At 38.1% G+C, this 24357-nt stretch overlaps 1 protein-coding gene across 4 annotated transcripts in view; it reads left to right on the top strand.

The window, feature by feature from the left end:
* Positions 1–24357, top strand: part of ect2 (epithelial cell transforming 2) — a 66488-nt gene that overhangs the window by 29826 nt on the left and 12305 nt on the right. For all 4 annotated transcript variants that reach the window (XM_055221590.1, XM_033965559.2, XM_055221589.1 and 1 more), the window contains 10 exons: positions 4049–4168; positions 4244–4312; positions 4865–4975; positions 6172–6268; positions 6416–6497; positions 7568–7646; positions 7722–7841; positions 9809–9947; positions 12545–12699; positions 23234–23341. In XM_055221590.1, coding sequence (XP_055077565.1) covers positions 4049–4168; positions 4244–4312; positions 4865–4975; positions 6172–6268; positions 6416–6497; positions 7568–7646; positions 7722–7841; positions 9809–9947; positions 12545–12699; positions 23234–23341 — 1080 coding nt within the window. The remainder of the gene's footprint in view (positions 1–4048; positions 4169–4243; positions 4313–4864; positions 4976–6171; positions 6269–6415; positions 6498–7567; positions 7647–7721; positions 7842–9808; positions 9948–12544; positions 12700–23233; positions 23342–24357) is intronic.

Genomic DNA, 24357 nt, shown 5'->3' with positions numbered 1-24357 from the left:
AGGCATAAAGCAAGTGTTAAAGGCGCTGTACCAGGTTTTTACTGTCTTAACAATGTGAAAAATAGAACTAGTTCATTTACCTTATGCATTGCAATCATCCTAATGATTCCATGGGACATTATGAGCGTGCTTCACATTTTTCAGACGACGAGAGTGGAGTTTACAGTGACAGTAAAGTTGGCAAAATGCACTTCCTGATTATCGGACAGTAAAACGCGTTATAATTGGATTCAGACAGAAGACAAGAGCTGCTTATACAATATATCTGCACTGGGGTGAGATGAATTTTGCTCATTAACATGGAAAAAGAATTTGGTAGAGGAAAGTTTAGTGGTTGGTGATAATGAGGAAACAATATCTATGTTTAGTTGTTTTTTTGGAATGGATTGTAGTTTCACTGTCTGCCCAGAATGTGCTAAAACGTCCCTGTATATGTTATGGCGCTCACGTTAAATGAAACCCAAAAGTGCAGGTATATATGGTTGTTTATAAGATTACACCGCAAGTTTTGTTCTTATTGGTTCTTATAGACTGTACACTGCAGCAACAAATAAACTAATAACTATTGTTTTTGTGTTATCTCAGTGATAATCCTCAGGCGTTATGTGGATTGCATCAGAAATTGTTCTTTTACATACCATGGTTGAGGTTCAACTATTGCACAAAATAAAAAACAAACTTACAGCCAGGAAAGAACTAGATTGCAATTCTGTTGTCGCGGCTAAGACAGTGAACTGATCAGCCATAACATCAATACAACGTTTAAATTATTCGTCACCAAACGAACCTGTTGGAACCAGTTCTTTTAGTTTCAAGGCCTTTTGTAAATTATTCAAAGTGTTAAAGGTGCAGAATAGTGAAATGCTACTTGCTACCAGTTTCTGTGCACACTTTGTACAGAAATGAACATTGAAATTGCAAATAATACTGTCAATCTGTTCTTTGTTGAATACATGCACAAAGATGTAGAGGGAGCAGACCCATAATTCCTATTTAAATAAACTTGTACCAGTGGCTTACCCTGGGAGTGTCCAGAGGTGCACAGGTGACACACTCCTCGTTACCAGTGACCCGTCCAAGGTTCAAATTTTAAATATGTCATACTCTGATTGGGAAAATGGTATATGTCAAGTTTGTTTTATTTATTTTTGAAGTACAACCACCTTTTTATCTCACTTTTTAAAAATATGCACTATGTAACTTTTCTGATGGAGTGTCTGTTCCTTGTCTGACTCCTGCATGGAATACTTGAAATGTTCCATAGTATAGCATTATCAGGTAGTTTATATGCATTTATTCAAATACAGGTGTTTTATTGCCTTGAAAAACATGCCTTTTTAAAACAAGCACCTTTTCACAGATCTGAGCTGTAACCTCTTTTTTCACCACGCTGTTAGATAGTTTTAAAGCATTAATGTGGAAAAATCCAGACAAACCAATAGCATCTCCATGGAAACAGTTGAAAAGTTACTTTTTTAATAATTTACTTTTTAAAATGATGCGATCAATGGTCCAATTTCTATCCAGAGTAACTTTTTTTCAATTTGATCTTGTAACCTATACAAAAAACATCTTGCAGTATTTGAAAGCCCTCATCAAAGGAAGTACCTCTATCACTGGCACTTTTCTACAGGTAGCTAGCCGCCTCCGCTTGTAGCTAACACAGTCTTCCTCCTCCTCTTCACGCTCTCTCGTTGCCCCTGACAGCGCTGTAGTCATTAAAAGTGTGCACGCTTATCACCCGGTCCCAGCACAGAGTCGGACAGCGAACCAGCCAGGGAGAAAATGACCTGCCTGACCGTTTTCACCGCCCTCCAAAAATATAACTTCTCTCTTCTCTGCTATCTGCTTTTTTTCCCTTCTGATTTCTCCATTTTATCTGGCTACTTTTTTATACTAGCCTCTGCTGTTTTTGTGAGCTCAAGATTTTCACATAGTTTTTTAGGGATGATCATAGCTACCCACCAGTCGACAGCCAACCCTACCCTCTGCATGTTTTTGTGCCGTATCATCTGACACTATGTACTACTCCGCTACATCCATAAACTGCACTATTCTGGACGTCCTCTAGGTCTCCCGTCTGGTAGCTCTAACCTTAGCGTAATAGCATCCTTCTGCCCATAAATTCACAATGGACTTGGGCTGTCATCGACTAAAGAAATTCATGGTTGACCAATGGCCTGTCTCGCCGATCGATTGGCCAACTAAAAAGGGGGCGTGGCAAAAGCTCTCAAGCTACTCATGAGCTTTTGCAAAACAGCTATTTATACAGAAAAGTACTTGAGACTAATAAACCACACTCTCGGCATACGCGGTGCCACAGTGGGGCAACAGTGGCTCTAGTGGAAATTGTTGTTGTGTCCTTGGGCAAGACACTTAACCCACCTTCTTGTAAGAATAAGGTGTGTGTGTTTAGTAGCTTATCACCGAGTGTGGAGTGAATGAATAATAACATTAGACCTGACATGATAATTACTATATCAGTTTATCATTCAGTACATGATATACGGAAGAATAAGAATACATTTTAGGGGTCAATATTTATCCTGGGTACTTTTTCTTTGTACAAGTAAGGAACTTTTTGGTGTATTTCTGTTCTATAATCAGACTTGAGATGTAGAGGGTTGAATAAATAACTTGACTCGTATATAAACTGACTAGAAAAGTATTTTTTCTATTAATTTATTGCAGCTAATTTTTTCAAGAATAGTTTTTAGGTATAATGCTGTCTATATTGTCGTATCGCTTTTCAAAATTTCATATCGTGACAGGCCTAAATTACATGTTATTTTCTTTGATCATTCTAAAAAAGAACTATATAATCCAATGCAATACTATTGGCCCAAGCTAGTAATTAACATGCACTTCAGTCCGATCTAAACTCCTCCCCTCTTTAACATTTTATTGATTGACTACAGCAACAATAATAACTGTAATTGTAATTTGAATTAGCTGTCAACTGTTCAAAGAATGAATCTCGATTACATGTACAAATTGAATGCACTTGTACCTTTCCACTTGTATCACATCTCTGATAAATAGACAAAACATACTCCACATTTCATCAGTTTCTCTGCATTTTAGTCACACTGATGCACCTTCTCTCTAAGCAAATAAGAAAATAATTCAGTGCGGTGCAGCCTTGCTTTGAATCCAGATGAGAGTTTTTGAAACCTTTCTGCGAAGTGGCTAGGTGTATGCCACAAGATGCAGTAATATTATCCCGCACTCAAAGATTATGTTGTTGGAGGACCGAACTTGTTATTATATTGCAACAACAGCTGGGCAAGTACTATTTTTCCTCAAGAGTACTGGAAAAATGTTTATTCTAGGCAGATGGTCCACATACATAAAGCTCTCCTATATTTTTAGTGTTCTCACAATACTAAAATTCCAAACTCCATTTCGATACTAAGGAAAAGGCTCTATACTCAATACTGATTTTGATACCACAATGAAGATAAAATGGCTTCTTTTGACATAAAATAAATGTTACCACCTGATCTTATACTAATACTAACCTCTCGAAATATTTTAAGAAAAGGTCCAGTTTTGTTCTGTGTATATTTTTAGTATACTTCTTCAAATGAGTATCTAGTTTCCATTTCACTCAGTATTGTTAAGCCATAAGGTTGTCAAAAATTTCGATACCCAGATACTTTTTAGTGAAGTGAATTTCAGTTTCTTCCATGTAAGTTAAAGGCGTGAAAGCTGTGAAAAACTACTCAATTTTAAGCATTTTGCAGTGGTCAAAGTGCAAAGTTATTCCTCACTTACCTTATGGATTCTGAGCATTCTAATTATTCACAGCGATGAGTTTATAAGGGCGTTTCACAACTTTCAGAGGCCAGAGCGGAGAGGCAGTCACGGTAGTGCTAACAACTGGCATGCTAACAATGCGCTTCCTTATTATCGGTCAGTTAAATGCTTTATAATTAGATGCAGACTTATTTTGACCTCAAGACTGTACTGGGGCAAGACATATTTTACTCAAATACATGAAAAAATCTGATGCAGGGCTTTTAATATATTTTCTTTTCCACTTCAGCTCTTCAAGATTCCACTGGAAAAGGAGGGGCAAGTAGGAGGGCCCATCCTGGCACAAGAGGAACTCAAGACCATATTTGGTAGCATCCCGGATATATATGAAGTTCATAAGAGGATAAAGGTATGTGTAATATCTGTTCATATTAATTTCACATAAGGACAATCTTCTGAAATATAATTGACTGATGTTTTACAGAGTGACTTGGAGGACCTCCTGACAGATTGGTCGGAGGACAACAGTGTGGGAGATATTATTCTCAAATATGTGAGTTCAAGTTCAATGCATTTGTTAACAATAGTGTATTTATTTAAGAGGACAGAGAACATTAACAAGGGGGTATTTAGGGATGCACTGATCCAATACTGGCATCTGGTGATTCAGCCATTACTCTGGTTGGACCTGTAAGTTGATGTAATATGGTCATAGTTGGCCCAGAAAGTTTATACAAAGTTATTCTGTAGTTACTTGAGAGATAAACATAACCTAAATGCTGCATTTAGATCAGTTTTGTCAGAAGATTTTTCCTTTAAACAAAAAATAAAGTTTCAGTCTCTCCTCCCATATTGGGTGATATCGGGTGTCGGCAGATACTTAAAGGTACAGTACTGGAATCTGTATTGGAACTGAAAAAACTGGATTGGTGCATCTCTAGGGGTACTACTCTTCTGCGGGTTATTAATTGCCAACACACAACACCAAGACCATGCACCTTTGAACTGTTACAGCACTTAATCCCATGTTCCACTTTGTATTATGGTATTATACACATTACGGTTTATAATGTGTTGTGACGAGTACATTTGCTCTTGTTTTCAGTCCAAAGACCTGGTGAGGACCTATCCACCTTTTGTCAACTTCTTTGAAATGAGCAAAGAAACTATCGTGCGGTGTGAGAAACAGAAGCCACGTTTCCACGCTTTTCTCAAGGTATGTTCCATCTGCCATGTGGTGCTGTAACCTTTTGTAACCACAGAGCTGATTCTTCCTCCATATGACCAGACCAGAACTGGACCAGGATGTCAAATAAAACTTAACCCAGACTAAGGACTAAATCAGGTTTAGACCAGGAGTTTAACCGAGATGAGGAGTAAATCATTTTCAAATGAAAACTAAATCAGGACTTTACAACTGCAACTGTACCCAAACAGCAGCAAGAGATTAAAAAAAAAAAAAAAAGTCACTGTTCTGGCAAATAGCAGATAAATTAAACTAGGAAACAAGTTTCCCAAAGTACCTCTGTGAAACTATAGCTTCTCTTATCCATTATTTAAATCTAAACAACATTTTTATGAGTATAACTTTGTAGGCCTATTACAAGCTACAAAGTATTTTACAATGGCATGAAACTGCTTTTTATTAGAAGAAACTACAATAAATGTAAAGTTCAACTGAATTCAAAATAAGTAAGATATGCATGTTCAGTGGGAAAAGTTATGAATCAGCGTCATTATAATTGATGTTTAGCGAATTATATTGATGTTTACCTCGCATCTGGGGATTGGTTTATGAAATTTTAAATCAAAATCTTCCATACAGTTCCTTTAACATTTGAGAAAAAAAATCGAAATATAAACTGGTAAAGTAAGAATCTCATGCATTTCAGAATGTTTGCAGATGTTTAAAAACAAAAGGGGTAGCAGTTTAAAAAAAATTAAAAATAAGGACAGGATATGTTATTGTTTACAGCGGACATTCTAATACCCAAATACGTGCGATTTGACTTGATTTTGACCTAATTTTTGCTATAATCTGCAGCCCTACATTAGAGAATTTGAGATTGAATAAATTATGTACGAATTGTGCGATACAAATAAACCTTGCTATGGTACAAAGTAATTCAAAGTGCTTTACAGAATAGGAAAGACATTAAAATCACAATACAAATCAAATTAAACATAAATAATAATAATCTGATAATAAACTCAACACTAAAAGAGAAGAGTGCAGAATAAAAGCCTTTCGGTCATATGCACAGCTAAACAGAACAGTTTGAGCCCAGATTGTCACTTTCATTGTCACAGACGAGGCCTGTCTCACATCTTCAGGAAGACATCCAGATTTTAGTTGCATAAAACTAAAACGCTGAGTCCCCTCGTTTCATCGTGTTTTCATTTTCTTGACAGATAAACCAGGCCAAACCAGAGTGTGGCAGACAGACATTAGTCGAGCTTCTCATTCGACCTGTGCAGAGGCTGCCCAGTGTTGCTCTGCTCCTGAACGGTAACACTTATTTCTTTTTCAATAGCTCAGACAAATTAATCTCTTGTCTTAATTACATTGCCTCTTGCATTCCTCCTATCTCTCTTGTTTCATAATTTGTCAGAATAAAAGTTTTATTCAATCTCGGTGTCCTTCCAAACTTTGCAGACATAAAGAAGCACACGTCCGATGACAACCCTGACAAGATAACATTGGAGAAGGCCATCGAGTCTCTGAAAGAAGTCATGACGTGAGTGGATTTGACCTACACGTTTGTTATTCCTGACCTTAAAATTGCGATAGTAGCCTATTCTTTTTATAGTAATGTATCATTTTCAAAAGTTGACAATGGAGTTTTGAATGGATGGGCACTATATAAATTGCAGTTGTTTTTAATACACCGATCTGATACTGGTTTCGATCAGTTCAGCCGATAACAGCCAGAAAACATTTATTTATACAAAGCTATCCTGTAGATGCTTGTGGGATAAATAACAGCTACATAATATTTGAATCAGTTTTGTCTGATACTTAGGGTTATGGTATAGAATCGAAATCGGTATCGGAACTAAAAAAGCTGGATTAGTGCGTCCCTAGACATATTATGCAAAATAGGAAAATAATCTTGCTTTGCTTTTGGTGTGCTCTGAAAATCTGTTTTTCTACTGATTCTTTGGAGAATTCAGACTTCAGGTCATTACACAAATGTTCAAAAATGTCGCCAAGACTTTTTTCAAAACTAAAGACACTGTAAATGAATATCAACTGCTTGCTAAGGTGAAATGACACTATGAAGAAATATGGCCACCAGCAGAGAATTAGTTCCACAGTTTTGAAAAGCAAGTCAGTTTGTTCTATTTGTTTCGTTTCTCCATCACTGTACCATAATGTGGTCCTTATAGATCCTTTTTTATGTATTCTTATTAGTAAATAGGCAGAAAAAAAGAAAATAATAATGCCTTAGGCTTAAATAGTGCTTTTCCAGTTGCTCAAAGTCGTTTTACAGTTATGTGCATTATTCTTTCACTGCACATGGTGGTGAGTTACTGTTGTAGCCGCAGCTGCCCTGGGGTCGAGTGCCAGAGTGTCTCCAACCACCTCCAACATTCACACACCCCACATTCATAGTAGGCAAGTTGGATGAAGTGTCTTGACATACTACACAACAACGTTTTTTTGGGTTTTTTTTGCTAGGCACAGCCCTGCTTAGCTTCTGATGAGATAAAAAAAAAAATTTGATTCTTAATGATGGTAACTATCAATACTGCTCTATCTGTCCACTTACATGGATTTCAAAAAGCTGCATTTTGTTTCTTTTAGACACATTAACGAGGACAAGAGAAAAACTGAAGGCCAAAAGCAAATCTTTGATGTGGTGTATGAAGTTGACGGGTGCCCTGTAAGTACCACGTAATGGCTTTTTACGCAACCTTTGAATCAGACATAAGTATAACATTTTATTGTCCTTTTTTAGGCCAATTTGCTGTCCTCGCATCGCAGTCTGGTCTATAGGGTTGAGACTATTGCTCTGGGAGACCAGCCATGTGACCGCGGGGAAAACGTCACGCTGTTCCTCTTCAATGACTGCTTGGAGGTGAGGACACAAAATGGAACAATTTGCACACATGTGGGAAACTGCAAAAAAGCTGTAATTTAAAGGTGCATTTTGTAAGGTCTGCCACCTGATTGTCTCCATGGAGATGTTATTGCTTTGCATGGAATTGTCCTTAGTATAGCATTAAACTTATCCAACTTACTTTGATTCAATTATGGGTAATTTTATGAGTGGCTTTTTTCCATATTCAAAATGTAATGCCATTCTGTGGGACATTGCAGGCAAAGCAATATCAACTAGCAGTGCACCGTTTTTAAGCAATAGATTAAAAAAATTATTATCATGTAGTACCCAGTGAAAAAAACCATTGTTTAATCTATGCAATGAAAGTCTTAGTTTCTTCTCTTGACAATGAATAGTACTGTGGCCTATACTAAAATTACATGTACTGTACTATAATACAATTACTCCCTCTGAAAACACATTCTGAAATGATTGCCATTCTTGTCTATTAGTTCATATATTTGTCTTGAATCTTAAAGAAACTGAATGTAAGATTGTGATTTTAAATCCCATAAACATAACCTATACAAGGTAGACGTGTTCAAATCAAATGTAGCTTTTACTGGTAAGAATTCTAATGTCAGAGTCCATCATCTCATTTTTAGATGAGCTTCTTGTGTGTTGGGTCCACTGTTGCTGACACAGGCAGAGAAAGCATTTAACAGAGCGGAATGAAAGATCCGAGCATTTATCAGGAAAGAGCGCGTGGGTGGGTGGTCCTGCTGAATCAGACGTGTCAAAGCACCCCTAATGAGAGCCAGTCACACACACACACATCTCCACTATCCACGTGTGTGCTTCTAATTGTACACACAGTCCATGTTAATGTGCATTGTTAATAGAACATGGCCTTGTTTAATATCGATCGGCTCGTACAACAACGCTGAATATAATCACTCGCACCGGCCTTTGACTTATTGTGCAGCATCTTAGTGTGCAGTATGGCTTTATTAGGAAGCTATGAGAAAGTATGATGTGCTATTGCAATACAGTCGATATTTGAATTAATTGTTACATTAAATGTTTCTGTGGGCTATATATTTAAACACTTGGTGAAACTGCTTTAACTATATACAACATCTTTATTTAGTTGTTAGAGATGCAAAACTTAAGACACAAATTTGCCATTGTATTGTGAAGTCTGGACATACAAGGGACAGTGTGATTGGTCGAACAAATATCCACACTTGTAAGTCCTGTGTGATGTCACCACATACTTGAAATCAGCAGCCACTAATGGCAGCACACACGTTTTTGACAGTTTTTTTAACACAAAGTTGCAAAATGACCTGCAATTAAAACACCATATACAGAGTTGAGTAGCTACAATTTGATTTTAGTTTTTAGTTCCACTTAAACAATTGAAAAAGCTAAATTGCAGGATACGAAAAGACGAGACCTTTTTACATTGTGAGACATTTGAAAACTTGCTGATCTAGTATCAAATGAATGTTTCAGGATTAATATTTATACTAAACCCACAATTTGAGCCAAAAATTGAGTAAAATAAAAGGGGTCTCTATAAATATGCAGATGATTTGCCACCTGGAGAAAGTTACATGTTCAAAAATGACTACAGTTTTGCTTCTTAACAAAATGTTCTTATTAAATTCTTGCATGAAAACATTATCAGGGTCAGTAAACTATAGAAATAATCATGTTAAATGTTCACGTTAAAGATTACATGACTATTAACCCCGTAAGCACTTGAGCTTTAAGCAGAGGTCGCAAAATATTTAAGTCACTTTCTGTCCAGTTCTAAAAACACTATCCCTGCGTCTGCTCTTTCCCTCTTCTCCTAATTAGCCTTCATTAATGAGCTGCTCCATTGACGAATTGCCAGGTTAACTAATGACGTCCCCGGTCCCACAGCTAAACCGCGCGTCCCGTCTGCTCACAAAGCCTCACGCACTCTGCCTCTCTCTCCGTGTCTGTATTTATAGATCGCACGGAAGCGCCACAAAGTCATCAATACGTTCAAGAGTCCTCTGGGACAGACCCGACCCCCGCCTCCGCTAAAGCACATCGCCCTCATGCCCCTGTCCCAGATCAGGAGAGTGCTGGACCTGCAGGACACAGAGGGTAAGACGCACGGACTCAAAAATGGTGGATGGGAGGGTGAAGGTGACTGTTGAGTTGGGTTGGTTTAGAAAATGTACGTTTGTTTAGGCCTGTTACCCCTGGAACAATATTTTTTTGGGGGGGGCAGTATATTGTGTGTACATTTTCTTTGCGATATTGAGAAGTTGTTGGTATATTTTGGGCATTACGATAAGATTTAAGCCATGAAACGTTGACTTAATAAGTTCTATGACTCATTACAGATGCGGACTAAGTACTAAAGTGTTTCATTCTGTTATTTGTTTATTGCAACTCATGATTTTTTTTTATAATATTGTACATATTATAAAAAATCTGTACAAATCTGCTCTTTGGTTATTGCGTCATTGGTATAAATTAGTTTCAGTGTTATCAGTTTAGCTATATTATCGTGACAGGCCTACACTTGTTATTTTTATTTTATTACATGTTCTAATCAGTAGCTTCAACAGTATTGCGTTCTACTTGGGATGTGCAATTTTACCTGAAAATAAATGTGATGAATGCCCCCTACCCAGACCTACTCTTACATAGAACTCTTAACTGTCAACTTTTACATCTTAACTTTTCATTTGAAGTTGATGATTTCAAACAAGTGCAATGGAACCTCGGGGAAATAAAACCTCTTCTAAAAAAATGTCTTCTACACCAGTCAATCCACTTTAAACTTGTTTTTTTAGCTAAAGATGTTTTGTCCCAGTTGCACTTCTCTACTGAAAACCCTATCAACCAATACCAATGCAGAAATAAGTGGGTGGTTTTTTAGGTTTTTTTTTTACTTTTCCTGTAATTATGGAAGTTTGTTGTATCTATTTAAAAGTTCCAGAGTTTATTTAGCTTTAAACATTTAATTAACAAATAAGGCTAGTTAATAAGCCTAACCTTGAAGTTTAATACATACACAAACAAACATATCCACATTCCTAGTACCAGACAATGGAGAGAACAAAGGGCCTTCAAAATCTGTAGCATTTGACTGAAGAAAATTTTGATTGTACTGCAGCTTTCACAAAGTCAAACTAAAATTTGTGAAACTACAAACTGATGCTATTTTTTTTTTATCCTTACTGAACAGTTGCACTAACTAAATAAAACAAATTTCATCCAATCTGAGAATTTACTGAACCATTCCACGTTTTTCTGGACTGGATTTTAAGTTATAATTTCTCTAGTTAGCAGTTTTGTAATACCCGTAATAGTTTCTTTACTGCTGATACTTTATTGTAAAGCACCCCGAAAATCTCCACTCTCCGTTGCAGCATCTCGCAGTGTTTAAAACTATTTATCTGTGTAGCCGGTGGTATTTCTGATGACCGCACAGAGGAATAAAAGTCCACGTTCTTCCTGTTTTTCTTTTGTGCGATTGGAGAGGGGACAATGGCCTGATAAATGCTTGCATCTGCTGCTCTGGGAACGTCTGTGATAAATGTTCCTTAAACGCACCACCAAAGTATATTTGTCTCCCATGTTTTTTCTCTGCACCGCCTCTGTCCTCCGCGATCGCCCATCTGTTTCTTTTCTTCCGTGCGCTTTGTCCCACCTCACATCCGCGCCGTAATGTGTTCATGCTTTTATCGTTTCTCAGACGTGTAGTTGTGCCTCCATCAGTTTAAACCAGTTGCTTTAATATTGTCTCTCTCCTTTCTTTTTCTGGCCTGTCTATCTGCTCCTCTCATTCTTTCTCACTTCTCCCTGTCCTTCTCTCCATCTTCCTTTCTTGATCTTTGTCTTCCTTTATTTTGGTCTCTCAATCTATCCATCTATCTTCTCCCCTCCTTTTTCTTGATCTACCTTTTTCTGTTCTCTCCCTCAAACTCCCTTCCTCCTCTATGTATATGTCTCTCTGCCCTTCTCTTTCTTTCTCTCAAACTCCCTTCCTTCCTCCTCTGTCTGTATATGTCTCTCTGCCCTTCTTTCTCAAACTCTCTCCCTTTCTCCTCTCTGTCTGTATATCTCTCTACCCTTCTCTTTCTCTCTCTCAAACTCTCTTCCTTTCTCCTCTCTGTATATCTCTCTACCCTTCTTTCTTTCTCTCAAACTCCCTTCCTTCCTCCTCTGTCTGTGTATGTCTCTCTGCCCTTCTTTCTCAAACTCTCTTCCTTCCTCCTCTCTGTATATGTCTCTCTGCCCTTTTCTTTCTCTTTCTCAAACTATATTCCTTCCTCCTCTCTGTATATGTCTCTCTGCCCTTTTCTTACTCTCTCTCAAACTCTCGTCCTCCCTCCTCTGTCTGTATGTCTCTCTGCCCTTCTCTTTCTCAAACTCTTTCTTCCTCCTCTCTGTATATCTCTCTGCCCTTCTCTTTCTCAAACTCTCTTCCTCCCTCCGCCATCTGTATATCTCTCTGCCCTTCTCTTTTTCAAACTCTCTTCCTTCCTCCTCTGTCTGTATATCTCTCTGCCCTTCTCTTTTTCAAACTCTCTTCCTTCCTCCTCTCTGTATATCTCTCTGCCCTTCTCTTTTTCAAACTCTCTTCCTTCCTCCTCTGTCTGTATATCTCTCTGCCCTTCTCTTTCTGTCTCTCAAACTCTCTTCCTCCTTGCTTCTGTCCCTCTCTCTCTGTATGTCTCCGTTTGCAGACTGTGTGAGCGCCTTCGCCCTGGTGGTGCGCCCTCCCACAGAACAGGAGAACTTGTTGTTTAGTTTCCAGCTGACCGGGGAGGACACGGTTAAAAGTGCCTGGCTGAGGACGCTCTGCCGCCAAGTCGCCAACACCATCTGCAAGACTGATGCGGTGAGAACACACGCGTTTATGGATACGTTATGAAAATGGTAAATTAAATCAAATCTGTTCTGTTTGCCTTTTATAATTGTGTTGGGAAAACATTACAAAATCAGATAAAGTCCATTGGAATAGTACAATCGTATATAGTAGAGCGGAGGTGGCCAAATGCAGCCCTCTGGAAAGAAAACTGTTGGGCTTAAGCCTTCCACAGAATTGTCTTAAATCTTGACTACATACTCATTTGAGCAAGTATCGATGCTAAAAAAAAAAAAGTCATATTCATAGGACAGAAATAAACCTTTCCTGAATAGCTTTAGAGTGATCTTGATCTGTGTGAGAACAAGTATATGACCACATAGACTAATATACAGCCATGGACCACTATGGAACCTACCTGGACGACTGAGGGTCACCCAGAGATAAGACCGAATTCCTATTACATACTGTGGCTTTAAATTCGCAGTAAGAAAGTATTATCTATGCACTGATCCAGCTTTAGTTTTGATATTGATACCAACATTGATACACTGTTCATTTCAACTATCTGCAAATACTTAAAGTCAGATACCATGTAGGAATGGAAAATGGTGCTTATTTTCTTAAAACACCTTATTATACAAGAGATGCAACTGCATTATGAAACTGCTGTTTAGTCTTCACTGAACAGCTTCTTATGAATATAAATGTTCAAACATCATGAGATGTTCTAGGCCAAAAACAGCCTGTAAATGGTTTTATTACATCCAATTAAAGGCCCAACATGGAACCAATACCTAATCCAGCTAAGTTTTCAGTATTAGCACCAATATTTGATACCTGTATCAGTGCATCCCTATTATGTAACTTTTGAGCCACAAAATAGACTAAGTTTTTTTGGTTGTGTTTCTTATCCTAAAAACATAGAAAAAGCGCTTTAGATGCGTCCGACTCTGAGTGGACTTGCATCTCAACAAACCTGACTCTTGTTTGTCCTGGAAGAAGGTTCTGTTCTTGCTTATTCCCATGGAGAATTTTCCGAAGTACGGTTTTAACTTTCTATTTCCATGGAATCATGTGGGTGACCTGCTAACCCCAGAAAGTTACATAGCGTACCTTAAAGCAGTGCTTCCCAACAGGGTACGGGGACCCCTGGGGCTCTGTGAGCACTTGCCGGGGGATATTGGATGAGTTTAAATTTAAACGGAAGAAGGAATTTAATGCTATTTGAATGTAAAATCTTTGATGTACATTTACCATGTGAGTTTACCATCCATGTTAAGAATAATTTTTGTAAGTTAATTTTATTAAAAAATAAAAATATAATTGGCAATGTACTAGTAAACAGATTTATAATTAATTTATAGGGAGCACTCAGATTGTGAAACAACAGTTAGAGGGTTCTCGACAGAAAAGGTTGGGAGCCATTGCCTTAAAGTACTAGGATCATAACCTCAATAATAAACATTACACTGTGATACAGACCTAGAATTAGTGCACCAGCTCCCAAGCCTTATTCATGGTCAAGCGGCTTTGTTGTGTGTCATGTGCAATGCATCTGAATCATTTTGTGCATTGACCACCGTCTATGGCCCTCTGCTTCAAATATGTGTCATTATATGGCTGAAAATCTGTGGTTCAAATCCTGCTTCCAGCAAATGCACAGGCAGATTTAAGTACAGATGCTGTTGTAGTGTCCTTGGGCACCCACCAGCACTTATGTTCTCTAACCCATTTCCTGTGTCATTTTGATGTAATAAATGCTTTGTTTTAGTCTTTCACCTCATGGCATGTTTGGAGCCTGTATATAGACCAGTTAGTGATTATTCGATTACTAAATTAGTTGACAGTTACTCCAATAATCGATTAATAGCGATTAATCATTTAACTTGATGCAGCCCTAAAGCAAAGCATTCTAACCAAATGGGCCTTTCAGTGCCACAAAATCATCCTCAACAAAATCCAGCAAATGGATTTAAGTTCAACAATGGCTTACTCAAGTACTCAAGTGTAGTACTTAAAAATCATTATGTAAATGATTGCACCATAATTGTACATCCTCCTTGGTAATAGCCATGTTATTATTACAATGTTCTGGAAAAGATTAAAATTAGCTGTTAACACTAAATTGTACCGGATGAACTCGATACAAAGGAATGGAACATGATGATCAAAAACACTTTCTTTAGACAATAGAATTTAACTTTCAACATAAAATCGTAGTACTTTCTCTTATTTTACCATGTGGTCTTATATCTGTGTGTCTCTCAGTTGCCCAGGTAGGTTCCATAGTGGTCCATGGGCGTATACTACTATGATTTTTGATACTTTTGACAACCCTGGTACGATTATATTATATCTTTGTACTATTATTCCATCCATACTCTAGGTCAGTATAATAGTTTTTCACTTTTCATTAATATTTATATATATATATAGAGAGAGAATGTTGTTGTTTTTTAACACAAATCTCTTACCAGCACACTTTGTTCCAGTGGTAAAAAAGCATGACAGATTGCATATTCTCTCCAACCTGTCATTCTAAGCTGTTGAACATTTAGGCAAGAATATTCTTTTGCTGTGCATATGGTGTCTGACAACCATGCAAAGCTTTAGAGCCATATCTTACTGCTTTTGTTGGCAGCATTTGTAGCACAGTGTTTAAACAAATAATGGCATTTCTGTATACTATCTGAGGATGACAAAATATAGAGAGCAGTGTGCATTTTTAAAGGTACGCTTTTTTTACCCCCCAACTTTCACAAACATAACCTGCATCCCCAGATACAAGGTAGACCTGCTCATTTATTTTTTATTACAAAAAACATTAGGCATAGTGGCTGATTTTCATTTCATGTTTTAGAGGCAGCCTTGAAGTTTTTTGGGGTTTTTTTGGGTTGCCATTTTCAATGTCTTAATCCTGTTGGTTTAAACCTAAAAGGACTCTGATCTACCGGTAAATCGTCTCTACTTAAACACTTTAATCAGTGCTAGTACAGCCTCTGCCTGTCCATATACTGAGAATGAGAAAAACATTACAATACTTTTACCAATTTCACAATAATATGTATCATAACAATATATTAGTCATCTTGAATATCGCTGTATTACTCCATCGTTTGTGTTCCTGTAGTACTCTTGATAAACACTTTATACAGGTTGAATGGGACAACACTGTCATTTAATAAGTCACAGACATTTGTTTACTATTCACATTTCTTTAGCCTTGGGGTTAGCATTAGCTATTTGTTTACATATGAATATGAGTTAATTCAGCTGGAACACTGAGATCGGAACTCGTACTGGGACTGGGAAATATCCGACCTCCCAGTTGCCTGAAACGCACCATTAGCTTTCAATACCTTTTGAATCCTAGTAAGAAGATAGAACAGTCCTTCACTTGACAGTTACATTATATAAACCAACCCATCTTTAAACCCTCCTCTTCTTCACATGTTAAAAATGAAATTCACAAAATGAACCCAAAAAAAAGCAATTATATACTATTAATTAAACATGGTGACATACAATAAAATATTAAAACGTGAAAAATGAATCAAAATATTTTAAAAAGACATTATAAAACAAATAAATACAAAGGATTTTTTAATATACACATGAAGGACAACTTAAACGTGACATAGGGTACACCATTCATAATACAACTTTACTATCATTGTTCATCCTTGGTACTGAACAAATCTGTATGGCAAAATCTATACGTAACAAAGGGTGAACAGGTCTCATTTATCTCGGGCCTGGTCTTGTATGAGTCACTTGTTGTGTTTGGTGTTGTGACATAGCGTACAGAGGCTGACAGCCGAGAGTGAGAAAGAGGAGGAGGGAGAGCGTGGTCCTCTGTCACCTCTCAGCTGTTACCTCCTGATCACAAACAGACAAGTGAAAAGCAGCTCTAGAGAGAGTCTTGTATCTATGTTTGAACTTAAGTTTTGTATGACAGAGTTAAACTTATAGAAATATATTTTTTGGGGGATATGAAAAATAGATGGAAAAAGCCAAGCGTATGAGCTGTCCTGAGCGTATTGGCCTCAGCATTTCGCACTTGCTTTAGCGGTCTGCTCAGAGGTGAGACTAGAGAGCGACTGAGTTTTTCTTTTTCTTTTAGTTGTCAATTAAAACAGATGAAAGAATACTGAAGTCACTTAAATTACTGTGTTAATAATGAGAAGAGAGAACACATTAGAGGGGATCATAGACTGTATACAGGAGTGGACTAAGTGACGTCACCCTTAGCGTTCAGCTCCTCCAAATGAAGCTCATCGAGGCTAAAGGTCAAAGGGGCAAATTTGGAGCCACGTTTCGAGTGTCATAGCAACCAAAAAGCCAATCCGGAGCAAGGCTGTTCAAGATAACGTCCCTTGCCATCTGCATTCTCAGGGAGCAGCAGCAGCGCTGTCAATCAAACTTTTTGCTAACGCTAGCAGGAGCAACCTTGGGGAAAGAAGGCGCCCGATTTGTGTCTAATTAACGTTCATATCTTTATTAACGGAGAAGTAGTGAAATAAAAACGCCGAGATCATGTAGAGCGGGATACTACGAACATTTTAAGGTCTGAATGACGAGCCTGACAGCAGCAGTTATGGAGAAAGGGCCAACAGTTTTTCAGCGTAAAGTGAATTGAAGCCAGTCGATGGAGCTTCCTACTTGGAAAACAGAGGCTAGCAGGTTAGCTATGTCCATTTATATATATATACAGTTTATGGAGGGGGTGCAAAGAGGATCTGTCGGGTGCACCGCCACACCCAAGAAAAGTTTTAAGCCTCACTGGACAAAATTTTAGGCGTCGTGTTGGTCGCACTCTGGAGCCCTGTTAACCTTATGTACAGTTGGTGTTTCAGACCATCCTTTCCCCTGGAGACTTTACATTAAATGCCTGTGATATTGGAAAGCATTACTCCAGCCCACACAGACATCTAATTATGTGTGCACCGTTTGTGAAATCAGTTTGCTCCAGCATAGATTATTTCAGAGTTTTACTGAGTGTGTCACGTACCAAAGGCCATTCCTGCAGAAAACTATTTATTTCACACAACCTTATGTAAATGCATGAAAGTCAAGTTTTGCAGCATTTTGTAACTTTTTTATATATACGTTAAGTTTCAAATGTATGTTATGCTGAAAGGCCCATATGATGCTATTTTGTGATCTATGTGGTAATGTAGTTTCCTCATCAAAAACATACACGAGTTGCTTTTTGTTTCATTCACACATGTTTAACACATAAACCCTGCATATTTAGGCTGAGTTCTTCTCTCAAGCTGAAAACACTTCTTGTGATGTCATGTGGTAATACAGGAAGTGCTCCACTGTGTTTTTAAACTCCATACACCTTCAATAGAATCATTTTGATTATTTCAACCTGGGAATTGCCAATCTCTACTGAATAAAATGTAGCAGTAGTTTTCAAGATAACAGCTACGTTTTACATCATAAGGTGGAACAGAGCATTTTCAGCTTTGGAGATGTGGACAGCCTAATAATGCAACATATTTAACAGACAATGCACTGTTCTTGACAATTGTATCTCAAAGTTGCCTTGAACTGCATTATTCATCATTCACTTCCCATAGTAGGTGGTGATAAACTACCACTGATGCCACAAGCCTGCCAGAGTCAGTCAGTCAGTCTCTCAGTCCACCAATAATCACACAGCTCATTGTTTTATCTTGATCTTTGAGTGGTGTTGGATAAAGAGTCTTGTTACCAGTAATGTACAAACATCAGCATAGTAACAAAAGATATTTACCCATTTATCCTTAGTTCAACACTACTTCCCTACAGGAATTTCTAATCTAAAACTTCATCTGATATTTCAAGAGAAAAATATTCACTGGAATAAATTACTTTAACTACATACACTTTAAAAACGCTATAAAAAAGTAAAACTCCACTTTATACTCAAGCAGTGGTGTCATAGTTGACCAAAATTTGTCTTAGTCAATTAATTATTTTAATTAGATTATATAAGGATTTATATGGGACACAGCTGAAGCTTTTTTTTTTTACGTTTAATCTGTATTTATATGTATACATTGTTACTAAGTACGTTTTTCTGCATCAGTAGTTGATTTTGCATGAACCTTACATTCAGTTGTCTTCTGTGCACAATTTTAGATTGGATACATAATAATTTTGAGAGCTTTTGCCACGCCCCTTTTTTAGTTGCATAATTGATCAGCAGGACGTATCTTCAGTCAACTCCAGCCCTAAAGTGAATGAATAATGACTACAGTGCAGCACATTGAGAGCCTTTGACAAGCCTGTAAAGTGCATTACAAGAGCAAGGCATTATTTTCAGTGAATGAGTATTTTTTTTTGTCAAACAAGTAGAAGACAATAAGACTAAATGGAGGCAGATGGTTCCCTCTCGCAACTACACAAAAGCTGATCGGAAAAAAAATCACAATCACTGATCACACAATCCTAGATGCAAATGCACTGGCACATTTAGTATGTCCCAGAGCAGCTGGCCGCATGCAGCAGGGGGCGCTGTTGGCCTCTCTTCTCCTGGCGCCACAGCTGCATGGCTAATGGCGTTTTTCAGTGGGTCAGCGCTGCGGTGTGAATACCAAGCACCACGCAGACAGGAGCGCTTGTTAAAGAGAGGAGAGGAGAGGAGAGGGGGAGATAAAGATAGGGAAAGAGATGTATAAGGAGGGGAGGAGGAGTGAAAGATGAACGAAGGAGGGAGAGCTGAGAAAGAGGGACACACAAGGAGAGAAAGGGACTGATAATAAGATAGATGTAGCTATAAGGATATGGAGGGGTGAAACAGGGGGAGGAGAGGGGGGAGATAAAGAAGGAAAAATGGAGGGAAGGAGGAAAAATTGAGGGGCATACAAAGGCAGAGGAAGGGAAAGGGACAGAAAAATTGTATATAAAGATGTAGGGAGATAGAAAGGGGAAGAGAAAATGAGGGAGATTGAAGGGTGAGAGACCGTGAAAGATGGCAGGGAGAGAGGGAGAGAGAAAAGAATACAGGTAGATGGACGTATAGAAGGGAGGAGCTAAGAAGGCGAGAGGAAGGGAAGAGAAAAATGTTAGATGAGCATATGGGGAGACTGAAGAGAAAACCTTAAAGACATAAAATGGAGAGAAGGAAAAAGTAAGGAGGAGAGAACAAGAGTGAAAAATGGAGGAAGGAGGGAGAAAAAGTAATGGAAAATATCAGATATAAGGATGGATGGGGAGGAAAGAAGGAGGATGGAAGGGTGAGAAAGCCTGAAAGAAAGACTGAGGGGAGAGAAAGAAAAGGCATGAAGGATGGAAGAAGAGAGAATTAAGAGGGGCACAAAATGTTAGATATAAGGATGAAAGAAAGACTGAAGAGGGAGAGAAACAGAAGGTAAGGAGAGAACAACAGGAGTGAAAGAAGGAAGAAGGGACAGAAAATGTTAAATATAAAGCAGTAGGGAAAGATAGAGAGGAGATCGAAGGGCAAGAGAGTCTGAGAGGACAAGAGGAGTGAACGATAGAGGAAGAGGGAAGGATTGAGACGAACACCAAATGAGAGAAAGGAACAGGAAATGTTAGATATAAGCATCTAAATGGATGGAAAGAGAGAGGTTTTGGACGGGTGAGAGAGCCTGAATAAAAGAGTTATGGGGAGAGAAAGAAAAGGCAAGGAAGGGAGAACAAGAGAAAGACAGGAAGATGGAGGAAAGAGGGAGAAGTGAGAAGGAAAGAAACAAAATGTTGGAGATAAGCATATAAGGGGGTTGAAAAGAGGGAAAGAAAAAAATGGAGGGCCCTGAAAGACAGACTGAAGGGGGCAGAGAAAGAAAATGTTAGGAGAGAGAATTGAGGGAAACACTGAGGGAGAGGAAGATGTAAAGATGTGGCGGGGGTGAAAAGAGGGAAACGAGAGAAAGGAGGAAGATGGAGCCTGAAATAAAGACTGAGAGAGGGAGAGACTAAAAGGGAGACTGCAAAACTAAAGGGAGGTAGTGAACAGACTAGACCAAATGAGCGAAGAGGAGCCGACAAATGAAGAGTTCTCCTACCGCCCCTGCTGCTCCTTGACAGGTGCACACCACACACGGCTGTGGGATCTCATTACAGCAGGTTACGTACCATTCATGTCAGGCTCGTGATGCAAGCGCTCGGCCCACACAATGTAGCTCTGCCAATTCGGACAAGGTTTTTACATTTGTTAGGGCTTTATTCCACCTGCTATTTCTGGGCATGTTATAGAGAGATGATACGGATGGGGTTGCCATGGTTTTTGAGGGTTACTTGGCCTTAATGGCGTCTAGTTTGGAGTTAATGGTGCGCTGGGGAACTTTTTTCGGGTGGAGGGTCTGCCTGCTGCTTGTGTCTTGCCTGATCAGCCGGTGCCTTTTACATTGTTTAAATTCAGAAAGGTCTGGAATCGGACCATGGAGCGTCATTAACCATTGTTCTAACTTTAAAGGTCCTTTATTACCTAAAATTAACTCTTCTGAGCTTTAAGCCATGTCCGAATGCTGTTATCTCATCAAAACATACCTGGAGTTGTCTTTTATTATTAGTCTGTCTTCATCTCCAAAGCTCAAAACGCTCTGCTCCATCTTGTGAAGTCATGTAGTGGTAGTTTTCAACAGCTTCCTTTTACCTTTAGTTCAGTAGATATTGGTAATTCCAGGGCTTGAAATTATCCAAATGATTCTAGTGAAGGTGCATGTAGTTTAAAAACACAGTGGAGCACTTCCTGTATTATCACATGACATCACAAGGTGGAACAGAGTGTTTTCAGTTGAACAGTAGAACTCAATCTAAATAATAAATGTGTGATTGAAACAAAACACAACTCCAGGTTTGTTTGTGATGAGGAAACAACATTATTACATAGATCAGAAAATAGCGTAATATGCGTCCTTAAAATGGTCCAATCACAATCTGCTAATTTATGTCTCCTGTCTCTCAAATTTCCTCCAGAAAATTGTCATATCTTTGTAAAGTTTGTTAAAGACTGTGGTTATTGCTTTACCTGGAAATATCCACATTATGAGAATTAAGTCTACATCTTTCTTTTCATGGTTTAAAAATGTACTTGGCCCTGTGGTGTCACCTGCTTGACGCCGTTGAGCTGGATACATTTAATGCCATACTGTGGAACGTTTCAGACAATCACATCGCTATGGAGACAAGCAGGTGGTGTACCATTTACCAGGAATGCTACACAGGGCACCTGTAAATAATGGTAATCTTAAATTGTTAGCATTTTATCGTATTTTTTTATTTTTTGCTGTCCAAAATAAGAGATACTTTTTTGCTTGTTGCGTAAAACCATAGCATGAATTTAAATTGCAGTTTGGACTTAAGTACAATTCGTCTTTGTATCATTATATTGCCTTTAAGAGGGAGCTTCAGCATGTGCTTCTTTTGAGAGTCCATGCATCACTGTGATTGGTTAATACCCCCTGTCACTAACTCAGAGCAATACATAAGCTGACCAATAGGAGGAGCAGGTGTAGAAAAGTGTCAGTGTTTGAACATAGAACAACATCTAACAGAAGCCCTTGAGTATATGCTTTGTTGTTAGAGATCAATTGTTGTGAAGTGAGTCACTGTATAATACTTCATTGATGGGCTGAACAATACTATAAACTTAAACCATTCAATTGAACAAAACCTTGTATAAAACCCACCAGAGGATGAGAGGTTAGATGGAAAACTAAACTAAATGGCAGCGTAGACTATTCATTTCAATAAAATATAGTCTAACATAATTCCTTTCACCAAAAAATTGTTGGGTTTTTTTTGTTTTTTTTTTTGTGAGATTGATAATGTTACTTCCTGACGTGGTTGGTGCTAGATAGCCTGGCAACCACAGCTACGAGATCAATTCCGTCCCTTAGGACCACAGTAACTCGTTAGCTTGTGTTGCTATGAACAGGCCTAAAATGTTCCTCACCTTAACATAATTCTGCTACTGAACCAAACTCTGCCTAACCATAACCTTAACCCTCACCAGTTTCCCACAAAAAGAAATGTCCCATGTTCCTAAACGTCATCACCTTGAGATCGCCCCTCTTTCCCTAGCATTAGCCATATGACGTACATAGAGGTACTTCCATGTTACCTAGCAAACATAACGCTAACAAGGGCCAAAACTTGTCAAAATTACACAGTCGTTATGATTTCACTATTTAAATGGATAGCACAATTTTTAGTTTGTTAAATCAATGTTTAATCTGCCAGAAAAATGTGTTCCTTGGTCATAAATTGTCCCTCCATTTTGGATGGAATTTTCACTTTTCTTGACATACGTAGAGGTATTCAGTTTTCAAATTGACCGTTACTGCTACTTCCTGTATTTTTGTACTTTTTAACTTTTGTTCCCTCCACAAACTGCCTCGAGAAACTATGATAAAAATGTACCAGATACTATCCCACCAAAACCAAGTAGTGGATATGAAAACAAAAAAAAAAACTAAAAAATACACTCTTTTAAAATAGCCAGGTCCAGTGGTTTGTGCTTTGAAACCTGTAGCAGTGTATTTATAAATGCATATCTCATCTTGATGTTTATCGCTTATTGGAGTCCCTAATTTGTGCTAACCAGGAGGACCTGATTCAGAGCACAGATCCCGACTCTCTCCAGGTCAGCACCAAGGACATGGACAGCACTCTGAGTAAAGCCTCCCGGGCCATCAAGAAGACCTCCAAGAAGGTAACAGCAGGGCACCCGCATTTCAAAACACTCCAAATGTTTACCCGGCTACATGCTTAACTGCACTAACTTTTCACCAACAAATTTCTGAAATCAAACCTAAACTGCTCTACTTTTTACATCTTAAATAAATTAGGTGCTGTACCTGAGTTTTACTGTTTTAAAAATGTGAAAATCTGAACTATATTACTTTAAATATGGTAGCGGTTGAAAGGTATTCCTCACTTCCATGTACTTCACACAACTTTCAGACCCCAGAGCAGTAATGCTAACAAATATTAATATGCTAACAGTGCACATCCTGATTCTTAGAGGATACATTTCTTTATAATAAAATGTAGTCTGCAAACACCAGTCTCATTTCTATCCTAAGATCTACTCAACTACAGCTATGTGGAAAAAATTGGGTACAGCCTCTTAAATGTGTTTTTTTTAATTTTTTTTTATTTAACTTGTGTGTGGGGCTGTTTGCAAAATATATTGGTTTGTGTATTAAATGCATTAAACAAGCACAAAACTCCACACTGAGGTGAAGCAATTAGTGCTGCTTTGGTACACCTTCATTGCCAATATTTATCCAGGTGTTATTTCGCTGTATAAGCAAATGTAACGGCCGTGTGGGACGCTTTTGGCAGGTTGTGCTAAATGCACAGTAGTGATTCTGTAGTAAGCTGCTCAGTCAAACATCTATTCAATCACACATTACTATGATGTCTTATTTTATCAAAAGTCATGCTAAAAGACATTTTAAAAAACTTAAATCAGTCCCCTGCTAAGTGCTTGAGTACCCTTGGAAAACTCAGGTGTAGACTAAAAGAATGGCTACTCCAGTAAAAATTGAAAGGTACCCAACCCTATTGAATAGTACTGCAGTACTTGAATGATACCTGGTTTTCGGTACCAGTATCTGAATTTCATTTCAGTACCTTTTTATTGTCATCCTTATCTATAATAGTAAAACAAAAATAACTGTAAAGTCCAAATTTCACTTGAATATAAACTATATCTGGTCAAAC

The sequence above is a fragment of the Periophthalmus magnuspinnatus genome, chromosome 4 (assembly GCF_009829125.3).
Source record: "Periophthalmus magnuspinnatus isolate fPerMag1 chromosome 4, fPerMag1.2.pri, whole genome shotgun sequence".
NCBI classification, from domain to species: domain Eukaryota; kingdom Metazoa; phylum Chordata; class Actinopteri; order Gobiiformes; family Gobiidae; genus Periophthalmus; species Periophthalmus magnuspinnatus.
The sequence above is the reverse complement of the archived record's forward strand: the minus strand, read 5'-3'. Positions and strand labels throughout refer to the sequence as shown.